Source organism: Lates calcarifer, linkage group LG6 (genome assembly GCF_001640805.2).
Source record: "Lates calcarifer isolate ASB-BC8 linkage group LG6, TLL_Latcal_v3, whole genome shotgun sequence".
NCBI classification, from domain to species: Eukaryota; Metazoa; Chordata; class Actinopteri; family Centropomidae; genus Lates; species Lates calcarifer.
In genome coordinates, this window is record NC_066838.1 from 2,263,804 (window position 1) to 2,288,924 (window position 25,121).

The 25,121-nt window shown below is 41.7% G+C and overlaps 1 protein-coding gene across 3 annotated transcripts in view; it reads left to right on the forward strand.

The window, feature by feature from the left end:
• Positions 1-12,997: 12,997 nt before the first annotated feature.
• flna (filamin A, alpha (actin binding protein 280)) overlaps positions 12,998-25,121 on the forward strand; it is a 46,395-nt gene continuing 34,271 nt past the window's right edge. For all 3 annotated transcript variants that reach the window (XM_018700145.2, XM_018700147.2, XM_018700146.2), the window contains exons 1-2: positions 12,998-13,318; positions 19,829-20,320. In XM_018700145.2, coding sequence (XP_018555661.1) covers positions 19,951-20,320 — 370 coding nt within the window. In that variant the 5' untranslated portion in view covers positions 12,998-13,318; positions 19,829-19,950. The remainder of the gene's footprint in view (positions 13,319-19,828; positions 20,321-25,121) is intronic.

The window sequence follows — 25,121 nt, forward strand, 5'->3', positions numbered from 1 at the left end:
GTGTGTGTGTGAGAGAGAGAGAGAGAAAGAGAGTGGGAGAGAGAGAGAACAGAAAATATAGAAATATAGGTTATATGGGCCTCACACTGACACACTGACTACAGTACTAATTGTTAGTACTAATTGTTAATCTAATAAGCCAAATATTTTCAATAACACTTGCTCATTTCACCATTCATTCACCCATTTTCTGCAAGTTATTTGGGGTCGGGTTGCAGTATCAACTGGTTAAGCAAGGTAGCCCAGATGTCCATCCAGCAAAGTTTTCCAGCTGCAATCTCATTCTTTTGGTCACTACCCTAAGCTCTTGACCATAGTTGAGGGTTGGAGGAACATAGATTGATGGGTAAATCCCTCTTCACCACAATAGTTTGGTACAACACCTGCTTTACAGCTAATGGTGCACCAGTCTACTTGTCATTCACCTGCTCCATCCAATCCTGACCCATGAACAAAACCCCAAGATACTCCTTCACTTGGGGCAGAAACTCTGTCTCAAAGGGAGCAGTCCATCATTTCCAAACAGAAAGACATTCCCTCATCCCAGCCACTTTACAAACCTTAACAGCAAACCATACCAGAGCACGCTGAAGGTCACGTTTTGATGAAGTCAACAGAAGCACATCATCTGCAAATAGCAGAGAAGCAATTCAGAGGCTCTCAAACACATTCTCCTCCCACTGGCTGCACCTTGAAAAGCTGTCCATGAAAATCATAAACAGCACTGGTGACAAGGAACAACCCTAGCAGAAGAGAACACCCACTAGAAATGTTGAATGTTTGATTCCTTGCAAAGAGTATAGACACGTATCTCCCTCCAGTCATATAAGGACTGAATGGCCCCAGAACGCCAACTCCAGCAGTATTCCCCATAAGATCCGCTGAGGGACCTGGTTGAAGGGCTTCTCCAAAAAATTGTAGGCTGGATGCGCAAAATCCAATAAATCTTCAAGTAGCCTAGCAAGGGTAAAGAGTTGATGACATAAGCTCTCGTATGCTCTCAAACTCTAAACACTAATGTTAGTATGCTAACATGTCCTGATGCTGATTTTAAGCAGGTGTAATATTTGCCAATTTCACCATCTTAGTTTAGTTTGTTAGAACAATACTTTGCTCAGTAGCACTCAACACAGCTGAGCCTGATGGGAATGTTATTAGTTTCACAGGTATTTGGTCATGAGCCAAATAAGTATTAGACAATCTAAAATTCGGACTTGATGATGGTGCTAGAGAAAAAAGTAAATAGAGACAATTCATGAGGGGAGTAAATGTCTTTATGTCATCTGAATGGCTGTTCATAGTGTTTGCCATGTGGACATTTGTGCATTACTAAATCAAAACAGGTTTCACAATGCAAACTAGTTGACTGTTGGAGATCTTTTTTTTTTTTTTAAGTTTACTTGCTTTAACTGTCAGGTGTAATTGTTTTACACTGTTAGTTAACTGAATTAGCTAATCGACAGAGCTAACATGAGCATGCTAATATGTGACCCTTTCAAACTGAGGAGTGACAGATTTAATATTGTGGACAGATCTGTTCCGACACTCAGAATGCTGTCTAATAGTAAAGTGAGAGGAGGTAACATTACATTTAACTAAAAGACAAATACTGTGAGTCATGGACATTACCCTTTTCTCTTACCATACACTTTTCTATGAATGTGTTAATGAATAAAACAATGTCATACCCACATGTACCAAGGATTTCTAGTTAAGTTTAATATATCATTTAGCCTACCAAACATTTTTGTTATTTTTGTTGGTTATATTACAGCTTGTGTCCTCCTGTTTACACAGTAAATAGGGTGACAGACAAACCAATGACAATCCTTAAATTTTGATCATTTAGTAGAAAACTAGTTTGAAACTAGTTAGCAGTTACTGAGAACTTAGGGACGACTTTACATTCAAAATAATTAGCCTTACACATTTATGAACAGCTGATGCAACTCAATCCTGGGGACCATGAATGTCATTTTATGGCAATGCATTCAATTGCTGTTGAGACACTTGAGTCTGGGACAAAGTGGTGGACCGCTGAAATGACCAACACTGACATTCATAGAATTAAGCTGTTAGCTTGGCTAAAAAGATGACTGAAGAGAGGCAGGAGGAACAGAGAGAAAAATAAACAGAGGGGAAAATTTGAGGGTATGATTGAATAAGGACAGATAGGGGTGAGGTGTCAAGCCAAAGAGACAGATCACAAGGGGTCAACCAGAAAATGGCAAAACACATTTTTTAGACCTCCCTCCCTTTCCTGTCAGCCTTCTTTTTCCCTAACTAGAAACGGTATCTGATTTCACCCAACCCCCACCCCCCCCACCCCATACACACACACACACATCCTTATCTATGCATGTTGCAGTAACATGCAGACACAGTCACACAGTTGCACACAAGGAAGGCATCATTTTGAAATACTTTTGCCTGCCGCTCATCTAGGATGACATCATCATTTGTTTCCTTTAACATCTGTTTCCAGTGAATCCAGTCCAGATGCAGGTGAAAAGGACGGCTGCCACCTTATATTTCATCATGTGTTCATGTTGGGAGTCAGAATGGATGACTGTCAGAGAGACAGAAGGATTCCAGAGAAACACACTCACACGGAGTGTCTGACACACACAGCAGAGTCGGACAGGTGTGATGTTCTCATGAGTGTGTGTACAGTACCTGTGTTTTTCTGCAGTGATGATGTAATGCACATAATTCACACAGTGTCACCTGGATGAGCGAGAGGAGTCTTTGACACACACACACAGACATATACACTTAGACACACACAGTCATTCACACGTAACTGACAAGTCACTGAGCCAGTGGGGTCATGATGATGTCACTGGGATCAGCCTCAGAAACGCTACTCTGTCTGACGTGGAGGTGTGTGTGGGTTTACAGACCCTGTGTGTATGTGTGCATGTGTTTTTGTGTATATGCACAATTAACAGACATTTGCAGTCATGTAAGTTTTGTGTGCATACATGAAAGCAACAACACAAATCTGGACGATTTAGTGCAAGAGAGGAAAGGGGAGGGAGAGGGAGGGAGATCAGTCATTCATAGCTGCTCTCTCTCCACATTCCTCCCCCCTTATATGGACAAAACTACTGGAGCCCATCTCTCCATGTCTATACCACACACACACAAATGCAGAAGCCACCAAACTACAAACTGTTGGGGGTTCCTCATCTTTGTCACACGGCCACTCTGCAGAGAGCGGCCCACAACACCATTTTGCACCATGACTCGACAAAAACATTGATATCCAGGGTCCATCTCTCTGCATCGCTGCAAGCCTCTGTTTGTTTGCTTTGCTCTTTTCCTCGCTCAGGCTGTTTGGCCTGTTCACTGCTGTTCTCAAGCCTCCTCTGTTTACATGAGTTCAAGAGAGTTGATGACCCAAGAGAGCCTTGGTGGTCATGAGGGAATCCAGCAGTGCTTGCTTGGGGAAAAATCCAGAGAAACAGAAAAAAATATAATATGGTAGAAACACAGTTGGGGTGCAGTGGTGGTGATGATGATGATGGGGGAGGTTTGGGGGGGTGGGGGGGTTTGAGGGGTGCACAAACACGCTGAAGGAGACAGGAACAGAGTTAGTGAGAGGAGGCAAGGACAGACAGGCAGAGAAAGAGAGGCAGAGAGAGAGGAAGGGAGAGCTTACCTTAAAAGGCTGTGTTTGTAGATGGAGAAGGGTATTGGAGTGTTTAAATGTACTCGTGTATGTGTACTCCCAGGTTGTTAAATGTCCCCAACCTATATTAACAGATAGCTAGAGGGGATTAAGAGGCTTTATAGAGCAGAAGATAGACAAAACTTCAGAGGGGATTCAGCCGAGGAGAGACCACCTTCCTCTGAGCTGGACTTACATCACTTTTCAGTCTATATCTTAATGATGATGGAGGAGTTGTATGTGTGATTGTGTGTGTGTGCGTGTGTGTGCATATCTCTTGCCAAAATGGCCAGTAGCTACTAGCAATAGATTCTTGTAGTCTGATTCATTGAGCTCAGTCAGGTCTCCTTTTAAAGACTGTGAATGTCTTGTCCTGATGTTGAACACCCCTGTCTAATTTCAATATCCACTTGGAATGCAGACACACACACACACACACACACACACACACACAAATGCACGCACACACACACACATTAACTGATAGACTGGCTCCTCAAAGACAGCTATTCTACTTCTACTGTAACTCACTTGTGTGCATGTGCCGATTACATGAACACACAGACACACACTCATTGTGCCTCAGCCCCATGTACTCATTACCCAACAGGAACTGAAGATCTGGGAGTGTATCCAGATTTCTCTTTCTCTCTCTCTCTCTCTCTCTCTCTCTCTCTTTCTCTCGATTTGTCAGCCCTGCTCTCCTCCAATCTGGGTGATTTTCTTAATATGGCCAGAGAGGGAGTGAAAAGAGAGCTGGACTTTGGAACAGAGCAGAGCAGAGTTAGATAAAATATCCCGCAGTCCATCCATCTTCACTCCTCACCTCCCTGTCCAAACTAGACCGAATTCAAAGTGTTTGTTTAATCTACAGGGGTGGGGTCTGCCGCTTAGGACTGCACAGGCATCGCTAAAAGGTTTACACAGTCAGAAGTTTTACTTACTTTGACAACTGTATCTATTGAGATGACTTTAACCTTCTCAAAGCAGATTTAAGGGCTTTTGTTTTGTTTTATTTTACCTTCTAAATTTCCTGTGCATTATATATCACATATATCCATTAGATGGAAAATATATTTAGTGATTCACTCAACTTTTCACAAGGTGACACAATTTGTATTATTGTGCCATGTATACAATTATACACACACTGTACAGGCTTACAAGGAACCACAAAGGTGTATGAGAGTTTCCTTTTAAACAAAGTAAATTATGTTTACATTCAGCATTTCTCACCAAAACGTACTGATTGTATCTTTCAGACCTAATAAATATGTCGAATGCATTTTCTTTCTTGCCCCTCCACATACAACATGATTCACGGTAATTTCATGCAATTCCTCTGATCAGTAGTCAGTTGCAATAATATGCCAACAAATGAAAGTAACAAAGGCAGTGAAGAAAAAGACAAGTGAGTATGAATGTAAACCATGAGATCAAATTCCTAGGAGAGAGGAAATGCATCCAACACTGAACAACATGTAACTTTTGTTTGTTTTACTCCACAGGGCAACTCTAAATCCTGCATCGTTATCACTTGTATCAGTTGTTTACTTGCTAGCAGTCTTCTTCCATCCTGCCTTTGCTGTTACATTGCTGCATTTATTGACATGTATGTCCATCATCATGCATCTGCTCACAATACAAACTAAACTACAGCCTGCTTTTAAAAACTTTGCTCCATAGTACTGCTAGTGGTCCAAAACCTGACCCCTAATCACAGGTTATGGCCTTTATGTGGACATGAGTTGTGAAGAAAGAGCAGTTTTTCCTTCTTAGACTATTTCATCTAAAAACCATTTATATACATGAGGGGATGGAAATATCCACTATTTCACAAGGAAGAAATATATGTTTCTCTCTATATGTAGGTCATGTCCACTGTGTGTTGCTTAAGTCCATTAGAATATGGTGTATTGAATCTGTTTGAGATTGGGGTTGATGAGTGCTAGGCCCTGACTTGGGCTTGGCATTTCTTTGGCCAACACTGAATGGGTTTTGATGTGTTTTAGATGTAACACGAGTAATCTTAACTACATCACAATTGAGGTTCCCTTTGTTTCCTTTGAAAGATTGTCTCCTCCTAATATTGTATAAGAGTGTGTCTGTATAGAGAAAAGAAGAGAACAGAGAAACTACAAGGCCAGATGATGCACAGTCACATACTGTGCATGTGTGTGTGTGTGTTTGTGTGTGCGTGCATGTGTGCAGTTTGAACCAGGTGAAGTCACGTCGCTGTTTTCTGTTTAGTCACTTTGCTGTGCCTTTGGCTCTGGCCAGCTGGTTTGACTATAGCTGTGATGCAGACACACACAGAGAGACACACACGCACAGACATACCTACACAATAAAGTGACACATACATATGCTGGGCTATGCATATCAATGATTTTATCTCCAGGCTGGTTAAAGTAACAGACATATAATGTTTAGTCTGGTTACCTCTCAGTCTGTATAGTGTGGGGACACAAAGAAAAAATCAGAAACACACACACACACACACACACACACACACACACACAGTGCATGCAATGGGCTTTCCCATAAGGAAACTCCTGTTAGAGATATTTAAACATTTTCCATGACACACAGCACATATATATGCAGGACACTCATCTACAAGTCCACCAGCACACACACACACACACACACACACACACACACACACACACACACACAGTACACTTGCAAACATCTCATTATTCCTGAACTTCTGACGTCCTGAGTGTGTGTGACTCAGACTGCGGTAGACATCAGAGTCTGCTGCTTGGTGACTCAGTGCGAGTACTCTGCTCGGCTCAGTCTATTTTATGACTTCAGATCCTCACAGTATAGTTTACTGTATTTGTGCTAAGACTTGATACCACATATTAAGTGTGCTGAAGGAGTGTATGTGCAGGCGCAGGAGGTTTTAAGTGGTGGTTTGCACTGTAATGACAGTGAGCTCTTGTTCTGGTTTGGTGTCTTGTTGCTTGTGCTGCATAGAGGTTTCACTGTTCATTTTAGCTTCATTTTAGGTGTGTTTAATTCAATATTATCCTCATTACAGCTGTGTTGGGGAAGATTCCACATCATTAAGGTGTGTTCAAAATGACCCATGTTCATATCTATAAATACACATGGTGAAATGTGTAAAAACTAGGGTGAGTATTCCTGTGGAAGTCCAGTAGACCTAATAATGTTTAATGGTGTTTTGACCTGTCATTAGGCCCAGTGTGATCCATGATACATCTACTGTGGCCTCTGACAGGTGACCCATTATACCTACATGCCTATGTTATACCTGCTTTGGCTAAACTACAGCAACTGGTCCAACTGGCATAAGTCATGTGAATGCCATGGCCCCTCAGTAGTCCAGCCATCACCACTACAATAAATAAATATACATCACTTAGGAGTCATTAATAAGAGCAACTTTTGGCTTGCCAGGTATATTTCAGCCCAGAACCCTACAGGGTTCTCACTTTCCAATAGGCCATAAAGTCTGAAGTTATAAATGTTACAAAGTCATTAATAAATGGTTTTTCATCCATCAAGTCTGCAACAGTAGATCAGGAGTGGTCCAGATAATTGGTCAAAATAATTAAATCAACTGGTCAAAGCAATTTTACCAGTTACTCTGACAACCTGAAAGCTGATGTTATTAATGGCTTGTAATGTATCCCTAAGGCATTACTGCAAGATTTGAAAATCACTGATAAAGCCATTGTCTTCACCTTCTAAAGCTTGTGTAAAGGGTGCGTTATAAGAAAGTGGTACTGATCTTTGAGAGCCACAAGTCACGTCATTTTGGTCACATGTACTTTGTGGCCATCCCTCAGCCCTCTTTTCCTCAAGTGCTCTTTCTGCGCAACTGATTTGTCTGCCTCAGCTGGTCATAAAAGTCACTCCATATTTCGCATGTCTAAATATGGACTCCATTCCATTTAATGAGTAACGTTTTTCCATATTTACTCCACTTTGTCATATGGGAGCCACTTTTATGTGCATGTGTTTGAGTCTGATGGGGGTGATGAGAGAGCAGGGAATCCAAGTAAAAAGACAGATTTGTTTAATTACCTGCTGTTTATAATCTAATCTAAGAGCTCAGACCAGTGGCATAATGTCCGTGCATGTGCACAGTTTGTCAGTATCAGTGTGTGTGTTTACATTTTGCTCAGTCATACGTTTGTGTGTATGAAGGAGAACAAGTGGCAGAAAGTGAAAGCACACGAACCATTTTAGACAGCCTCCTCCATCACTTCCAGTTAAACAATTTACCACTTTAGTTCTTTAGCTGGCTAACAGGCAGAGGCTTTGTTATGAGGCTGTCAGCTGGGCCCTGACTCCCTCTGGTCTCTGAAACTATCACTCTCTATCACTTTCTGTTTTTCATTGCCCTTTGACATCCCTCTTTGGACATTAAAGCACACTCAGCCTGCACTCTTTGCCACTATTTAAGAATGAGTTTGTTTTTCTGTCATTTTGTCTCTCCTTTGCACCTTTGTACCTATTTTGTTATGTACAATGTTCTTTTTTATTAAACCTTTTAAGTGAATAAAGACAAACAAGGATCACTTAATGTAATAGGGGACATACCAGACACAAACATCTGTACAAACACATACATGGCCATATTATAATATCTGTTTCACAGGATTTATTGTGGTGACCTGGTTGGGCTCTTTATTTTAAACTCTGCATGGGCAAGACTTATGTTATAAAAGGAGAACCTTCCCTAACATTTTGATGCATTGTCCTGATGGTAGTGTACTGCCACTGAGAAAGAACATTACCTCAGCTGGAATCCCTCATGAATGCTGTTCCAAAATTGATAAAACATATATACATTTAACGTGTTATTTGTGACATTTAAATAGCCCATCACACTATCCTTTGCAGTATACTGCGTGCTGTTCAAGAAACACTGATAAAGTTTATTTGAGAGGGACAATATATGCATCTGGCTCCTTTACTGTTTCGTCTGATGATGTGACAGTACATGAAAGGTGATATTAGTTATTCTCTAATAGTGTTTTTGATTATTTGATGAGATTCATTGAATCCCAAAATATTAGTGTTCCCCAGTACTTTATCTAGATTTTTAACTATTAGCTACAGCTTAGCCCAATGTTTTGCTCTCAAGAAACAATAATGTATACTATATTAATAAATAGAAAGTAATCTCTATTTAAAACATTGTAGCTACAGTGTAAACATTTTGTACATACAGGGCACCAAGGAAATACTTACTGAGCATCTATAGGCACAAGTGAAGAAATGTAAGAAAAAAAGAAGGAAACAAATTTGCATTTAGGGGGAGCCATGACTAAATAAGCCTAAGTACCTCTTTAATTACCTGGGGAATATAGAATAATTACAAGGTAGAAACAGTGGACAAACAACCTACATGTCCTTCCACAATGGTTATATTGTGAAAGGAGCCATTCTATGTGTGGAAGCTAAACTTGGTTAGTATTTGAAAAAAACAAAAAACAAAAACAACTGTAACATATGTAACTACACTATAATTACAAAGAAAAGAGAACTTTTACAGTATTTTACAGGTCAGTATCTAACCATCATTCTAAAAACGTCAACATAACCTGTAAACCACTGAAGTTACAGCTTTAAAGCCATTTAAAAGCAGCTTCTTTCCAGGAGAGGCCTAATGTTGTGCTCGCCGGCAGTACCAGCAAGATAAGAATTATTTTAATAAATCAAAAAAAACATGTAAACTATATTTTTATTAAACTGAATTAATAATAATAACATTAATAATAATGAATGCTCAGTAATTTTTAAACAATATTATATACAATTCCCGCCAACCCTCCCACATTTTTGTAAATATATGTAATATTTTGGAAAAATGTAATAAAACAAATGATTCCATTTCAGTATTAACAGTTTTTTTTCCTGTCTTGGTGACAGTCAGTACTCAGCATTATTACTGTACCCTGTAATTCATGTTGATAACCCAGAGGTGCCATTACACTACAACCACTTCTTTTTCAGGGACAGTAGCATTTGATTTCTCCCCAGAGAAACTCAAACTCTCTTTAGTTTTCCAGAATTTTATCACATACTTTCATTACATGCAATCCTTCTTCTCTCCTGCCATAACTTGTTCTTGGGTATCAGCATTTAATCTACACTGGAACATTCCTTTGTTTTTACTTTTATCACATTTTGGATGAAATCAGATCAAACGGTCGTGTTGCTTCATTCTGAGATCTTGTGCTTTTCACACGCTGTGAAAACAGTGGAATTAGTCAGAATTTCTCAGTAGCTACCAGTGCACAACAAGAAACCTGAGACCAAATACTGACAAACCAATGTGTAATGATTAAGTCTTCGATATGTGAATCAGCCCACTGATCACTTTCTTGGTGAATCATTCATGGTTAACTGTGAATTGTGTGCTAAATCGAACATAATAATATCCATAATATACATAACAGCATCTACTACCTTATCATATGCATGTTAATATTCTTTCAACCCTTCAATTAAAGTGCTGCATTATACCAGGGTCATATATTACGTTAATACCTCACCATTGCTGACCATTTTTCACCTCAAGCTGAGTCAGCCTGCACAACTGACAAGTAGCTTCCGGGTTCTTCACTGTCTCCACTGACTGACATAAAATTACAAGTGCAGGACTTCACAGACACACCTCGTCAGTCATGATGCGATGCCTCACTGCATCTAAATTTGGGACAGCTGGGTCTGTCCCATGTCAAAGTCTTATGTCTCAAATGCGGCCTATTTTTGCCCTAAAATTGAGGACATGTTTCATTTGTACCCTCAGTTTCCCATAATATTATGCTGGTTAGTTGTTTAATGTAGAGCTTAGGCATTCTTGTCAAATAATAAACATGGAAAATATCATGGGGCCACTCTGTGTTTTTTTCCTTTCCATTCAAGGGGTCATTAGTCACTGCTAAATAAGTCATATCAACTGTAAAAGGCATAAATTCCACCGATATTGCTATATGGCCCGATGTGTTGTTGAGAGTTACAAATGTAAGTAATGGTATTCCTTTTTTAGCCCCCTTTATTTAGCATTTAGGTTTTCTGGTTGCAGGTGGGGCTGGACTTGGGAGGAACAAACACATTCAACACTTCATTTCTATTAGACAAAATATTCGATGGTGTGTTTCCATCTTCATTGGTTTTTATCAGGACACAGATCAGTGTGTCATCAGCATAAGAATGGTGGTGAACGATGTGAAGCTGCTGCAGGACACAGTGGTGCACATGGAATTTGTCACAACATTGTAGTGTTTATTACATAAAATTGACTATGTATGTGCGTGTGTGTGTGTGTGTGTGTGTGTGTGTGTGTGTATGTGTGTGTGTGTGTGTGTGTGTGTGTGTTTACCCCAACAAATAAGCCTCTGGTGACGTAACTTCAACAAGCTGCATTCAGATGATGTCACTGACTGACTGGACGATCTCACAACCACAACGGCAAACATCTGGCTCTTATTTATACAAACTGATTCACACAGACACACACACACACACACACACACACACACACACACACACAGATAGAACTTTGTGCCTTGCCTCTTTGTAGAAAAATGAATCAGGTTAAATGGATGAGTTGAAAACAACAGGTTTTATCATGTGTTCATAAAGATTCATCACCTCTCTCCCTTTCTCTTTCTTCCCCCTCTTTCCGTTGTCTGTCTGTGAAGCCTTCTCACATCTTTTCTCCAGTCATCAGTCAACACAGTCATGGTTTGGTTAGCTTTAGATTGGACACATAGATTATAGGTTTAAAGAGAGATCATGGTTTGACTTCAAATAAGCACATTGTTAAAGTCAGAGAAACATCCTGGTGTGGGTAACAATTAAGCTACTACTTTGCTAAGGTTAGGGGGTGTTTGTGGTCATGGTTACAATAAGAGCCCTTTAAAAAAAACTCAACATTGACTGGTGCTTTGGAGCAGAAAACAAACAACCTTTAAGTCTGATGTTCAGGTGACCCTGACCTCCTTTTTATGTGGACTTTGCCCTCATCGTAATTCCCACAGCCAGTAGAGGGCTCTATCACTGAGTAGTCAGCATGTTGTTTTTGGCACACTTTTTTTTTTTTTTTTTTTTTACAAAAGTGAGGTGTAAAAACATCAAGTTGTGGATTTATGCGAGGTTATGTCTGGGACTATTTCTTGGCTGGAAGCAGTGATTTCTCTGAGTCTCTGCTGGTTGCCTGTCTGCCGTGTTTATTTGAATTAGTCTGAATTTCAAACAGGTTTATAAACATATTTGCTCTGTTGTCCAGAGTTAGGTGAGATGATCGATACTGCTCCATGTTTGCACCTAAATATCAAACTAGGTCTGGTGAGTGATTAGCTTAGCTTAACACCGACACTGGAAACAAGGGTAGAGTTAGCCTGGCTCTGTCCAAAGTTCAAACATCTGCCTACCAGCGCCTCTAATTTTTACCAAGGAGTCCATGAATCTCATTTAACTCTTGGAAAGAAAGTGCAGGCTGGTTTCCAAAATGTTGAACTATTCCTTTGAGGTTATTAGGTTTCTATAAACCCACAATCACAGCCACATTAAAAGTTCATTAACAAATATCATAAAATAATTACAGCGATTTTCGAGCTATTTTTCTAATGTCTTCTTCAATCTGTAATGTTTCTGTTTTTCTGCTTCACTCTCACTTAAACCTCTCCACCACCCCACCCCACTTCCACCTCCTCTTCCCCCACTGCCTCCCTTCTCCTCCTCCTTTCCTCCCTCCATCCTCCCACCAGACTGATGAACTGTAAGTAGAGGGCACAGCAGAGGCTGAACATTCTTGTTTCCTGAGCCAATGCTCAGCTGGAGAGCACTCAAACACACAAATGCGCGCACGCCCGCGCGCACGCGCACGCACACACACACGCCTCCCGCCACCATGTTGAGTCAGAGCAGGGTTTGACAGAGAGAAACACAACTCTCCATGTTGTTCACCAGTTTGCCTGAACAATAACAGATAACAGGAAAGAGAGGACAGAGGGTGCAGAGAGATGTGTGGGTGTCTCTCTCTCTCTCTCTCTCTCTCTCTCTCTCTCACACACACACACACACACACACACACACCTACAGGAAGACACTAATAATGAGAATCTATCCACTCCCACCCCTGGGTTAAAATAAAAAAGATGGAGAGATAGGTGCACTTCACGGGCCGGTGACATCATACCTTTAAAATCCCGAAGGCGCGGTCATGACGTCACCCTCATTTTTAAAAAAAGAGGCACAGAGTAGAAACAGGGAGAGAGTAACACCCCCAGCACCTCTGATGCTTTACCCGTTTACCAATTAAGGCTCTCAGTGTGGAGGACAGAGAGAGAGAGAGGGATCGAGGAGACGCAGAGGTAGAAAAGAGCAAAAGAGCGGAGGGACTATCTCTTTCTCTCCTTCACGCCACCAGTACAACCAATACACCCATTACCCCCTCAGTGGGACTGCTCGTGGGGAGGGAGGTCCGGGACCTCGGTGCACAGCGCGCGCGCGCACACACACACACACACACATACACGTTTACACACAAACACACCCTCTGTGACCACAGTAACTACTGGCTGCTGCGCGCACTGACTGAGCGGACCAGAGACACCGGAGACACACACTTCAGGATCACAGGCTACAACTCATGTAAGTTCTGTCCCGCTGTAAACTTGCTGCTGTGAGTGAAAGTGTTGCTGCTTGACAAGTTAATATGGGACGTTTTCTTTCACACGTTTGTCTTGACTAAAATCTTTATGTGGTTAAAGTCGCTGCAGTGTGGACTCGGTCCAGGTTGTTGCTGTGAAAGGCTGCCATAAAGTTTTCCTTCATGTAGGGTCGTGAGAGACACTGTGAGTCTGTTTGAACCGGTGAGAGCGGAGTGACAGGGAGACAGTACCGGAGGGTCGGCTGCTCTCACCGGGTGGGCTGCTGCTGCTTAGCGGTGCGCCACGCCTCGCGCCTTACTAACTTTTCCACTCTGAGGCTTTGGCGCTTTACGCAGTGTGTTTATGGTTTTGGTGCCGTCACGCACACTTCGGTGCTTTAGCTGTAGTGTTTTTGACCTCGCGGCGGTCAGTCAGAGTGTCCCAGCAGATGATGTAAACCTGGATGTACAGCGCCGCAGCTCATCCCTCCGTCTCTCTTCATTCCTACACATAGCCTATAGTTGGTTTATGGGATTTCGCGCACGAGCACGCCCCTCCGCGTGCATCGCAGCGGCAGCAGCAGTACCGTCGGAGTGAAGCATCTCCCCGGTGTTACAATTAGGGGCTCCACACCAAATAAGGTAATACACGGACACTGACTGCACTGGAGCTTTTTACTGCGGGGGGAGAGTGGTGACCACTTGCGCCCTCCGCCGCCGAGAGCGGGTCTCACAAGAGTAGGCGGGCTTGGTCCATGCGCAGGACGTTTGCACATATTTAATTGTGACTCCTTAATCATAAAAGGAGCTTAATTTACTTTCACTGTTAGTGCTTATGGAAGTGAAGCAGCAGCGCTTCACATCCTCCCATTTATAAATATTTCATATGCTGCGCTATATAGCATGTCGCTGATGAGGAGCTGAATGATGTTGCATTTTGGGCGTAGGGACACCTTTTCAGTAAGCAGAGCACATGTGGCACTCTGTCAGGACTGATTTAATTCCTTTAAATTAACAGCTGCTTGCAATTGATGACACACACACACACTTATGTATACTAAATGTTTTGCTGTAAAACACACAGGTGGACACAGGTGCAGTTTTTGGATCTGAGTGGCTCATGTGGGGACAGAAAATATCAAATGATCAGGTTGGAGAGGCTGTTCTGTTGGTTCCACCAGTCTGGTGCCAACAGGCAGAAACCACACAGCCATGGTCCATATAGAATGTGATGTTTCTAAAAACCAAGAGTGATCTATATCTGCTATTTATGACAGTACAGACTGTATTTTGTGAACTGCTGGGTGCACCTGTGTGGAGATATATGAGAGAATAACATTTAACCATAACGTAGACTGTTTCTCCACCAAACCAAAAGTTTTCTGAAGTTCCACACAGAGCGAAAAACCATAAAATAAAGGCAAGTGTTCAAACGATTTTTGGAATAATACGTGTTATTTCATACATGTATTTTTCATACAGCTATTTAATGCAGATGTTACTTTTTCACCTAATGATAGTTCTACAAAAAACAACATCATGCTGGGAGTGTGGAGGTAATCAGAAAGAATGTGGTGAAATATGTTTCATTCAAAAACCATAATTCATGCAGTAGAGTGTTAAGAGCGACGTCAAGAATTATGTTTAATAGTTTGAGGATTAATGTGTTTATGTGACTGGACCAATCACTGCATCAGGCAAATCTAATAAGATAACTATTATTTCATTAACATGATTGCAACAGAGCTATTGCCAGTCAAAATGTCTCAGATGGAAGTGATGATACCATCACATTCCTCATCATCTGCCCCCCTCATATGTTTCTCTTCTCTTTAATTGTCTTTGGTGAGTCCTTGGAGATTGAAAGACTGGAATGTGCCTCTTTTATTCTCAAAGTCAATGTAAGCAGTTGTTTCCAACCTTTTCTGGCAGGTGTTTTCACACTGAGGTCATAACATTCCTGTACACCCTTCATCTAAAATACAGTTGAGAAAAATGTGCTTTCAGATTGTAGGCCTTGGCTGTTTACTGTAGCCCAGAGGAGAAAAAGAAGAGCGTGCTGGCATAGAAGGTGTGAGACATAAACATGTGAACCAGACCTGTCCTCATTTGACACATCTCAGCCTACTTTCACCCGACAAGTGCCACCAAAAGACACACGCATGCCCACACACACACACACAGACACACACAGTTGGCAGGAAATTAAGGGGAAAGCCATAACTTTGCTGTAATCTGTGCATCTGACTTGCTCTCTCCACACCACTCTGGGTGCGTGTGTCAAGTGGTTGGCGTTGTTGCATGCAGCGTACATCAAACTTCCTTTGCTGAGTTCTGCTCTGCTCGACTTGTGGCTGATTGGGTGTGGTGAGTGACAATGTGAAGCTGTTGGCATTGCAGGCTGGTACTGTAATAACACCAGAATCACTTGGTAGAGAAGCCGACACATTTTATCTCAATAATTTATTACAATTTAACTGTCTAATTTAATGCTTTGTGTACACTACAGGCCCTCAGCACTTAAAATATTCAGCAGTTTATCTGAGCTGTAGTATGATCATGCTCTAGCATCAATCTAGCTTTCCTCTCACTGTATTTGCTCTAACTATTCTGCCCTAAAGGAAGCTCTGTATCTCTCAGGCTGTATTTATTTTCTCAGTATATTCATTCTCACCTGACACAGAAATACTGAGGGAACACTTGCTCCACCCTTTTGGTTTCATGTAATTCTGTTGATCCAGGAAATGAAGCTTATACTGCTTCTGCACTCATCGTCAGCTTTGGCCAAAAGCCTAACGTGTAAGTCAAATGTGAAATAACAGTGCAGGATTTAGCTCCATTACTCAGCTCACCCATGGATTTGTCTTTGCAGTCAGGACCTTAAAGCTTTGGAGCAACTTGGCTGAAGAGCTGACCTTTCAGATCTTACTTGAAAACATACTTTCATTGAAAAAAAGTTGAACTTCTTTTATGTACTTTGCTGTAGTTATAGGTACCCTATAACTAAAGCTCCTGCATTCAATGTGTGTTATAATATATTACTAGATGTTATTATTCAGTGTTGTTTTTTTCTCTGTGCAGACAGTTAACACTACTGGGTAGTCTGATATACTTTGCATGTAAAATGTGGCTATAGCTATCAATGAAATGTAGCACTATAAAAAGTACAGTATTTTCCTCTGAAATATAGTGTCTAGAGTACAAGTGTAAATGTGTTAATGAAAATATTTAACTAAAATACCATAAATATATACTTCAATACAGTGAGTAGTTTGGGTATTACATGCAAAAACGTCCCTGGCTGGGTTGTGGGGTTGGTGGCTCATAGGACGTCCCAATATGAAATGAAACGATTAGTCAGTGTGAAGCTTCCCTAAACTCAAATAAATGCAAACATCTATACATCAGCTATTATCTGATATATGAACAGACACATGAAAATATATGAAAACATGTCAGTGATGATTAGCAAATAAAATGCAACCTAAGCATTTGACTTGAATTCCATGAAAATTGCAGTGTTGTCCAGAATGATTGCAGATTACAGACAAAGGAGAGAGGTCTGAAGGAAAGCCAAAGAAGGAGTGGATGAATTTAGAAAAGAAAAGCTGTGAAGAAAACATGAGAAAAGTGTGATCCAAGACAGTGAAGCAAGAGATAATAGAGAGGGAGCCAGTTCAAAGACTGAAAAATGTAGTGCCATAAATATCCACTAGAGGGAGGCAAATGACAAAGCAGAGAGGTCACTTTGGTTTTCAGATTCTGAGACATTTTAGTGTGTCTTGCTCAGCTCTCTCTGTCCCCGCCCTGTGTTTTGTCTCCTGTTTATTTGGTGAATTCCAGTGAAACAATAGTCCACTACGCAGCAAATATCTCACCAGTTTTCATAGCTCTCACTTATTTCCAGGCAACACTTTGTTGTACTTTATAAAGTTCAGTATGAATTGAATCTATGGATGATCCCTCATAACATTTCTGTTTGTGTATCCATTCACCTAAAGCCTTTTGCTGTCTTAAATGCGTCACTTCTCCTTTTAAATAAATTCTGAGTTAATCTTAATTAATCTGCCCTGCTCTGCCACAATCAGTACCCACTGTCACAGCCATAGTTTTAGATTTTAATTGTGGCCAAAGCCTGTAAATGTTTGTGACAACTTAATATGTAATAAAGACTGTGAAATGGAGCAAATTAAGCACCTAGAGGGACCAGAGCTGAACTGCTTTAACTGCCTGAATCTATTGTTCTATTGTTTTAAATGGACCAGTGAATGTGAAAGCCTGCTGGTGCCAGATTGTGTGTGTGTGTGTGTGTGTTACAGTAATAGGGCCTTTTTATTGGGCTGTTATTAAGACTGGGGGTTCCAGGGTTGTTATGGGGGTGAGGGGCATTCTTGAGATTCTCCCTTGACCAGACACACACAGACACACACACAAAGGCAAAGCATTCTTGATGGCTGCTGGCCACACTGTGGCTCCTGGCACTGAGCTCCTTATTTAGTCAAAAAAGCTGCAGAGTCACATCTCTCACTCTGTCTTTATAGCCACTGCTGTTCTGCTACTCAGAGACAGAAAATGAATCAGAAGACATGAACGTGTGTGTGAGATTTGCAAATTTTATCAACTGAGTTAGTCATATTAAAGCAGAACTCCAGAGATTGAGTATTGCACTTTCATAAAGTTGGAAGACTTATAAATAACAGATTAGAAAAAGATCAAAAGGTAAAAATTGAAGCAGCAGAGATCAAGATAACCAGATTTGTAGTTCCTAGAATGAGTCAAGCTTCAAAATTTCTAGATCATACAATTCCCATAATACAGTTCAATAGTCTGTTAATCTGTTCCATTAGTTTCTGTAACTCAAACAATCTCTCAGTCATTGAAATGTTTGTGATTTTAACATACATTATAGAACAATTACTAAGTGAGCACAGAAAAAACTGCAGCTCCCATTACAATAAACTACAGGCATGGCAGCACAGGCAGTTCATCATCATCACTTGGTTTGATCCATTTCAGTAAAGGTAAAGTGTAATATCTGCTATCAACTTCGACAATGGGAACATGATTTGCAAACTTTCTGGTTAATATTTGCCACCTGCTGTCCTCTTTATCTGCTCTCTGCACTGTCACTCTACATGTTCTGTGACAAACCAGAGGAATAATCAAAATGTCTCTAATTCACTGAGCAAAACCTCAAGAGAGATGTTTTTAACACAGATGAGGAAACTGTTGAATTTTTAGTGAACCTGCCTACCCTCGTTACACTCAGGCACTAAAATACTCAGGCTATCATTAGTGCATCATATAGTGCATACTTGGTCTGTGATCTCATCTGGTTGTTTGGTCAGTAGAGTGAAGACAAACAGAGGAGGTGGGTAAGGCTGGTGTCTAGACACTCAGTGTCTGGTCCATCCACACTGTAGCCACTGTAAATATAAGGCTGCTCACACTAATACACACATATGCTCAGTCAAAAGAAGAAATGTAGGCTCTGTATTCTGAAAATATATGCACAAATAAGCACACTGTCCATGCTCGCAGACACAAACAGCTACACAGAAATGGAAAGTTGAACAAAGCTGCATGCTGGCCAACAGACACAAACAAACATATCTCTGCAACGTTATGAGGAGTCACTGATCCTCACCCCCCTGGAGATCTCAGATGAGCTCATATTCTCACAGGGACCCTGAACGTGGGCCCTTCATCTCTGTGAAATTGTTCTTGGAACTGTGTGTGAGCACATTGAGAACAACAAAAAACAAAGTCAGATTCCTTGTATGTATACACATCACATACTTGGCCAGTAGAGCTGGTTCTGTACATCTGGCAGCATATCGCTTTGTTTCCCCAGGAGGACGAGGGATAAGACCACTGGCAAATGAACAGGGATAAATCAGGGCTATGAATGAAGGAGAATGTTGTGTTTTGGAAATGAGTGCTGATCAAGTTTTTCCACTGTACTGCTGTTAAAGGTTTGACCTTGTTTGGAACCTCTTGAGACTGCAGCTTCTTTATCTGTCAGACAAATAGAGAAATCCTAAAACACAGTCTAACCACTGAGGTCGTGTTATGAAGAAGTAGGTTTAAATCAGTTTTCTGTATTTAATATATCTGTTTCCAGTGACTGTGAAGTTCAAATTCATTAGCCCAATACCCAATATCTGGACAATCTTAGCTGATGTTATTTATTGGGAAATGGGTTGAGAAATATGCTGATTCTGCTTTTCTCTGCCTCCCCCACAGCTTCAGTTTTACTTTAATGAGTGCTATGATCAGCTAACACTTTATTCTTAAGCTGGGGGTCCTGTATATGTCAAAGTGTATCATTGCCCCGGAGCTACCTCATTGGATGAGTGTATCACTCATGCCATCAGTTTCATCTAAAACAACTCCCTTTTCTGCTTTCCGGTGCCACAGACGCCTCCTTTCTTTGCAAAAACTCTATCTCCAGGCTATAAGTCACTCTCTCGTGTTAACTCCTTTCTTTCTTTTTCTTTTCTCTCAAACAGACAAGCTAGAAAGAGAGAGAGAGAGAGAGAGAGAGAAGGGAAAGAGGGAGCGGCCACGCAAAGTTGAGCAGACTCCACCCAGAAAAAAGCCAGCGAACCGAGAGACAGCCGAGACCATAAAAATGAGTGGTTCCCACCCCCGGCTTCACCAGAGCGCCGCGCCCGCTCCCAACGCTCTCTCCACGGACAAGGACGCAGAAATGCCCGCCACGGAGAAGGACCTGGCCGAGGATGCGCCGTGGAAGAAGATCCAGCAGAACACCTTCACCCGCTGGTGTAACGAGCACCTGAAATGCGTCAACAAGCGGATCGGCAACTTGCAGACGGACCTCAGCGATGGGCTGCGGCTCATCGGGCTCCTGGAGGTCCTGTCCCAGAAGAAGATGTTCAGAAAGTACAACCAGAGGCCCACCTTCCGCCAGATGCAGCTGGAGAACGTGTCGGTGGCTCTGGAGTTCTTGGACAAGGAGAACATCAAGCTGGTGTCCATAGGTAGGTCAGACATGTCTCTGCACAGCGCAGAAACAGTGCTGAGGTAATGAATGGGTGCCAGTATGCGCGCTTTGCATCGGCCACTGTCCTGAGACACATCACCTTCATTCAGGTGGCGTCTCCTCTCGATTCTGTTGTGTGTGCATGCATGTTCGGTTTTCTTGAAGAAATGAACTTGGGCGGTGTTAACAACAGCTACTGACACATAAAGGTGATATTTAAAAGAACAGAGCATGTGTGCAGGCCCGCAGGGTGTGTGACACAATAAACGTGAGCATGTTGCTGCCCAGCAGAGAAAAACTGTCATTCTGTTAGTAAGACGTGGTGAAAACACACTTGAGTTTCACTTTAGTCCTGAGAAGAATTGCCAAAGAAGTCTACAGGAAAGTTTCCAGTGCTGGCAACATTACTGAGAGTGTGTGAGAAAGCAGGCGTTTCCCCGGTGTCCAGGGGCGCAGCGCTTTTGTCTCTGGCTGTCCAGATTTGAGGCGGGTTGGTTTGGAGGAGGGGGTCTGACTCTGCAGAGGGCCCCCAGGCTTTCTCTGTTCCCCTGCCGCCTGAGCCGGGCTGGGCCGGTCCCAGCCAAACTTTGTGGGCCGGGATGTAATTCAGGCCTAGTAGGATAGAAGAGCTGATCCTGTACACACACACACACACACACACCCAGACACACACACACAGGGAGACACAGGGCTATTGTCTGTGTTCATGTCGTGCAGTGGGCTGGGGCTGGGTCTCTACAGCATTAGACAGGACTTGGCTCACACTCAGTGACATAAAACTGGGTTTAATGGGCTTTGCCTACATGCAGCTGCTTGCCTGCTTACAACACTGATGATTTTGCAGTTGTGTATTTGACTGCGGGTGAATTAAAGTCATTTTCTGCTGAGCTGTGATACAGCACTAGGAAAAAGTAGCTGTTTTGTGTTTGTAAGTGGCTCTCAGAGAGGCTCAGGGGTCCATGATTAACTTGGTCCTAATTTAATCTCATTGTTAATTCAGTCCATAGCTGAGAATGTCTAAAACGGACTAATCCTATCAGATGTTTCACTCTCCCCACACCTGGAGTGAAGACAGACAACAACACTATTCTCTCTGACACAAAACCTTTATCAACAGAAAGTCTGTGGTTGGAAAGAGAGGAAGAGGTTTGTGACTGTGAGTCTTTGTGAATCAGACATGAGTGAGTCCCTGTCATCCCTGGGGGAATGTCTGGCTCACCTCATGGTTTCCACACACATTACTGCTTCCTGCTGCAGCCAACAGGTGAGGTGGTGGCACTGATGCAACACCAAGCCAAATTCAATAGGACCCTAAACTTCATTTGAGCAAAGAGGAAGAGGTGGGGCAGCTGTTGTCAGATCACATTATCTTTATCAGGGTTGTGGTTTGTGCTAAAAGATACCATCAATGCCAAAGCAAGAGCTATAAGAGTTCCATTTTACACAGTGTGCCTCAGAAATGTTGTCTTTTTCTGATCTTGATGTCAGCTGATTGTTGTGTTAAATTAAACAATGCACTGCTGGTATTCAGGGCGCAGTACCAGGCACCAGTGAGCCATCAGCTCTGTCTGTCTGTCGGTCTGTCTGTGCCTCCAGCTGACTCATCCTCATCTCTAGCTGCTCCTTCTGAGTCATTTAATCTGAAGATGAGAGAGGAGCCCGCTCTCCTCTTTTACTTCCTCCTTTCATTGCAGAAAATGGACACACCCAGCTAGCAACCCTTACCACAAATTACCAAACTGCCATCACTGCTCAGCATGATGCACACAGTCTCTCCTTCGTTCTTTGGTCTGAAGCTCTTGCCATCTTTCTGTTTTCTCTCAGCATTTTTTTTTTTTACTTCAAACTTGATTTTTTTTCTTGCAACCTTTTCTACACTTTTACTTATTTCCCTAATTGATGTCTTCCATTTTTTATGTTTGCTCCACATTTGTGTTGATGTCCACACCTCTTTCATTTCTCCTTTTTACGTATCTTTTGCTTGCTCGCTAAAAATGGACAAGTATTGATACACAAGAGCACCCACTGTAACTGTCATCATCAGTTACTCAAGACAAACCAGTAATTTGCTCCACCCAAAGGACAAGAACAGGACAATGACTGCAAATAACAATCAATCAATGGTGTCGTTAATTCTATAAAAGTTTTGGAAAGACTAAAAAGTCAAAAACTCCTAAAGCCTGAGGTGACATCTTCAAATGGTATTTTCCCAGTTAGCAGAAACTGGAGCCAGCTCGTTGGCTTAGGTTAGCATAAAGACAAGAAACTGGGGGAAACCACTAGCTTGGCTCTGTCAAAAGGTTAAAAAGTTAGCTTAGCAGAGCCTCCAAAGCTCACCAGTTACTATTTTCTATCTTGTTTTTTACACATCAATTTTTCATCAAATTAAATGAACAAGTTTCATAAATGTAAAACTGTTGTTTTGAATTATTGATTTAATATCAAAATGGTTGGAGATTAATTTCATGTAAATGAATCAGTTACTCAGCAGTTTCAGCCTGAAGCTAAACTGCAGAGCTACTGTAACAAGGCAGCCACTGAGTACTCACCCTGCCAAACTCTTGTTTATCATTATCTGTGGTCTGCTCCACCAGCTGTAATCTCAGTGCCCTGACATGTGTCATTAGAATCACTGAGATGAGGGCTGTTATTTGAAATGGATCCACTCTTGTTACCATGTTGGATCTTTTAGAGGTTTATGAACTTGGTGAATATCAGCTGCGGTATGTCCTCCCATTCCCAGCACAGGCTGCAGTTTAGTGTTGGCTCTAATGAGGTTTCAGCCCAACAGGTAATCTCTCTTTCTGCAGTTCTGACAAACCCCCACATGATCTGGCACCGACAGCAGACACATGACTACTGTTAAATTCAGAGGAGAACTTACATGTATTCAGTCAGGAGTGCAGCGTAAGAGTGACGAGGCTGCCACCTAGCAGCCAGTGGAGTGAACGAGGGAGAGACACACTGACTGAGGCACTGATCAAACACAATCATGCTCTCCATTATGTCTCAAACTACCAAGTTGCTAAATGGTAAACTCTCCGTGTGATTTGCATGGATCAGTAGATTTGTTTTTTGTGATTATATTTTTACAGTTATCTAGTCATCTTTTTATCTTCACATCTCAAGTTCAGTGATGTTCCTGTCGTGCATGTAGAGAGACTGCTTATGCTTTTTCCTCTGTGTTCATCACACCCATGTTTGAGCAAGCTCAATCATTTCACTCGGCATCATCTTGTTTATCTGTGTGCAATGAGGCTTTAACACACACTAGCTGTTAGATTAAGGCATGGTGATGTTCATTGATTAGACAATGTGCTCTTTGTGCAGATGTTCATTCTTCGTCAGCTTCTTGTCTGCAGCATCTTTGCTTCAGTCCATCAGCAGCCCAGCCCAGATTTTTAAAACCTTTCAAAACACTTCTTTACCTGACTCTTTACTTGACTGAGCCTGTGTGGAGTTTGTCGAAACGGTAAGATGGCAACAATGGTGCCAAACTCTTCCCGTCATCCACACAGGCAGGACGTGAAATAAATAGAGCTGTGGTGTAACTTACCTGGCTGCTCCCCTGTCTTTGCCTGGGAGCAGAGACATGCAGGTTGAGACAGACGCCTGTGTGGCAACAACCAGGCTCCGCCTCTTACACTGTTATGTAATAATAAAATGTGCTTCATATTATTGATAAAAGAAGATTAACATTCAAACTGTTTAGCAGAAGTTCTCCTTGTGCTGTTGAAAAACTAGCACTTAAATTTAGACGTGCTCTTTTAAGGCTTAAAGTCAGACTATGTAACATTTAGTGAGTGAATAATGTAATTTTTCTGCAACAACTGAAAAAATGAGTTCTTAAGCAATAAAGCACACCCCTCTCTGTATACTCTGCAGCACTGCTGCAGTCTCACTTGGCCTGGCTTGACCAGCAGCTAATGGTGGCTAACAGAGCTGCAATGATGAGCCGAAGAAAATTCTTTGCTCACTATTTTGATAATTGATTGTTAAAGTCATTTTTTATTCTAGGTTTTAAAATATGAGAATATCCTGCTGCTGCTCTTTGTCTTACATGACAGTAAACGAAATATTTTCTGGACTGTTGTTGAACCACCCTCGCTCTGTGACATTGTAATGGGTCATTTTCACTGTTTTCTGATGTTTTATAGAGCAAACTATTAATATAAAATAATAATTGGCAGAGTAATTTACAATGAAACGAGTTGTAGCTTTAGTGGCTAATGTTGGCTAATCTTAGTAAACTTTAAATTTTGCTGTTTAACTGACATTACTGAGTCACTTTCTAATGTTACCAGTAATCTGCTGTCACAGATTAGCATTCCACTGCAGTAAAACAACAGGTCAACGCAGTATGTTCTTAAAAGCAGTACAGTAGCACAATCAAAGTGGGTGGGGATGACTGATTCACTGAGACTGTGTCTACCTGCATTGACTTACCATGGTTTGTTAGAGTTAGACAGAGCGCACAAGGACACCTGCCTGAAGAAGTGTCTCACTTCTCTCTCTGGCTCTGGATGGTACCATCTCCACATGAACATGATTATCAGTTGCATGTGTTTTTGTATAAAAAGTCCAGTAGGGTCACATTCCAACACACAGATTTATATCTGGTATTTAAATCCTTCCACAGTCCACTGCTTGGCTTGTTCAGCACGAATGTAATGGTGACACTGTCTCTGAACGACCTCAAACACATCTTCTGCATTTGTTCAGGCTTGGTGTTGATGATTATTCAATGTTTGACTTTCAGTTGAATCATAATATGATCCTATGATGTTATCGCTGCACAA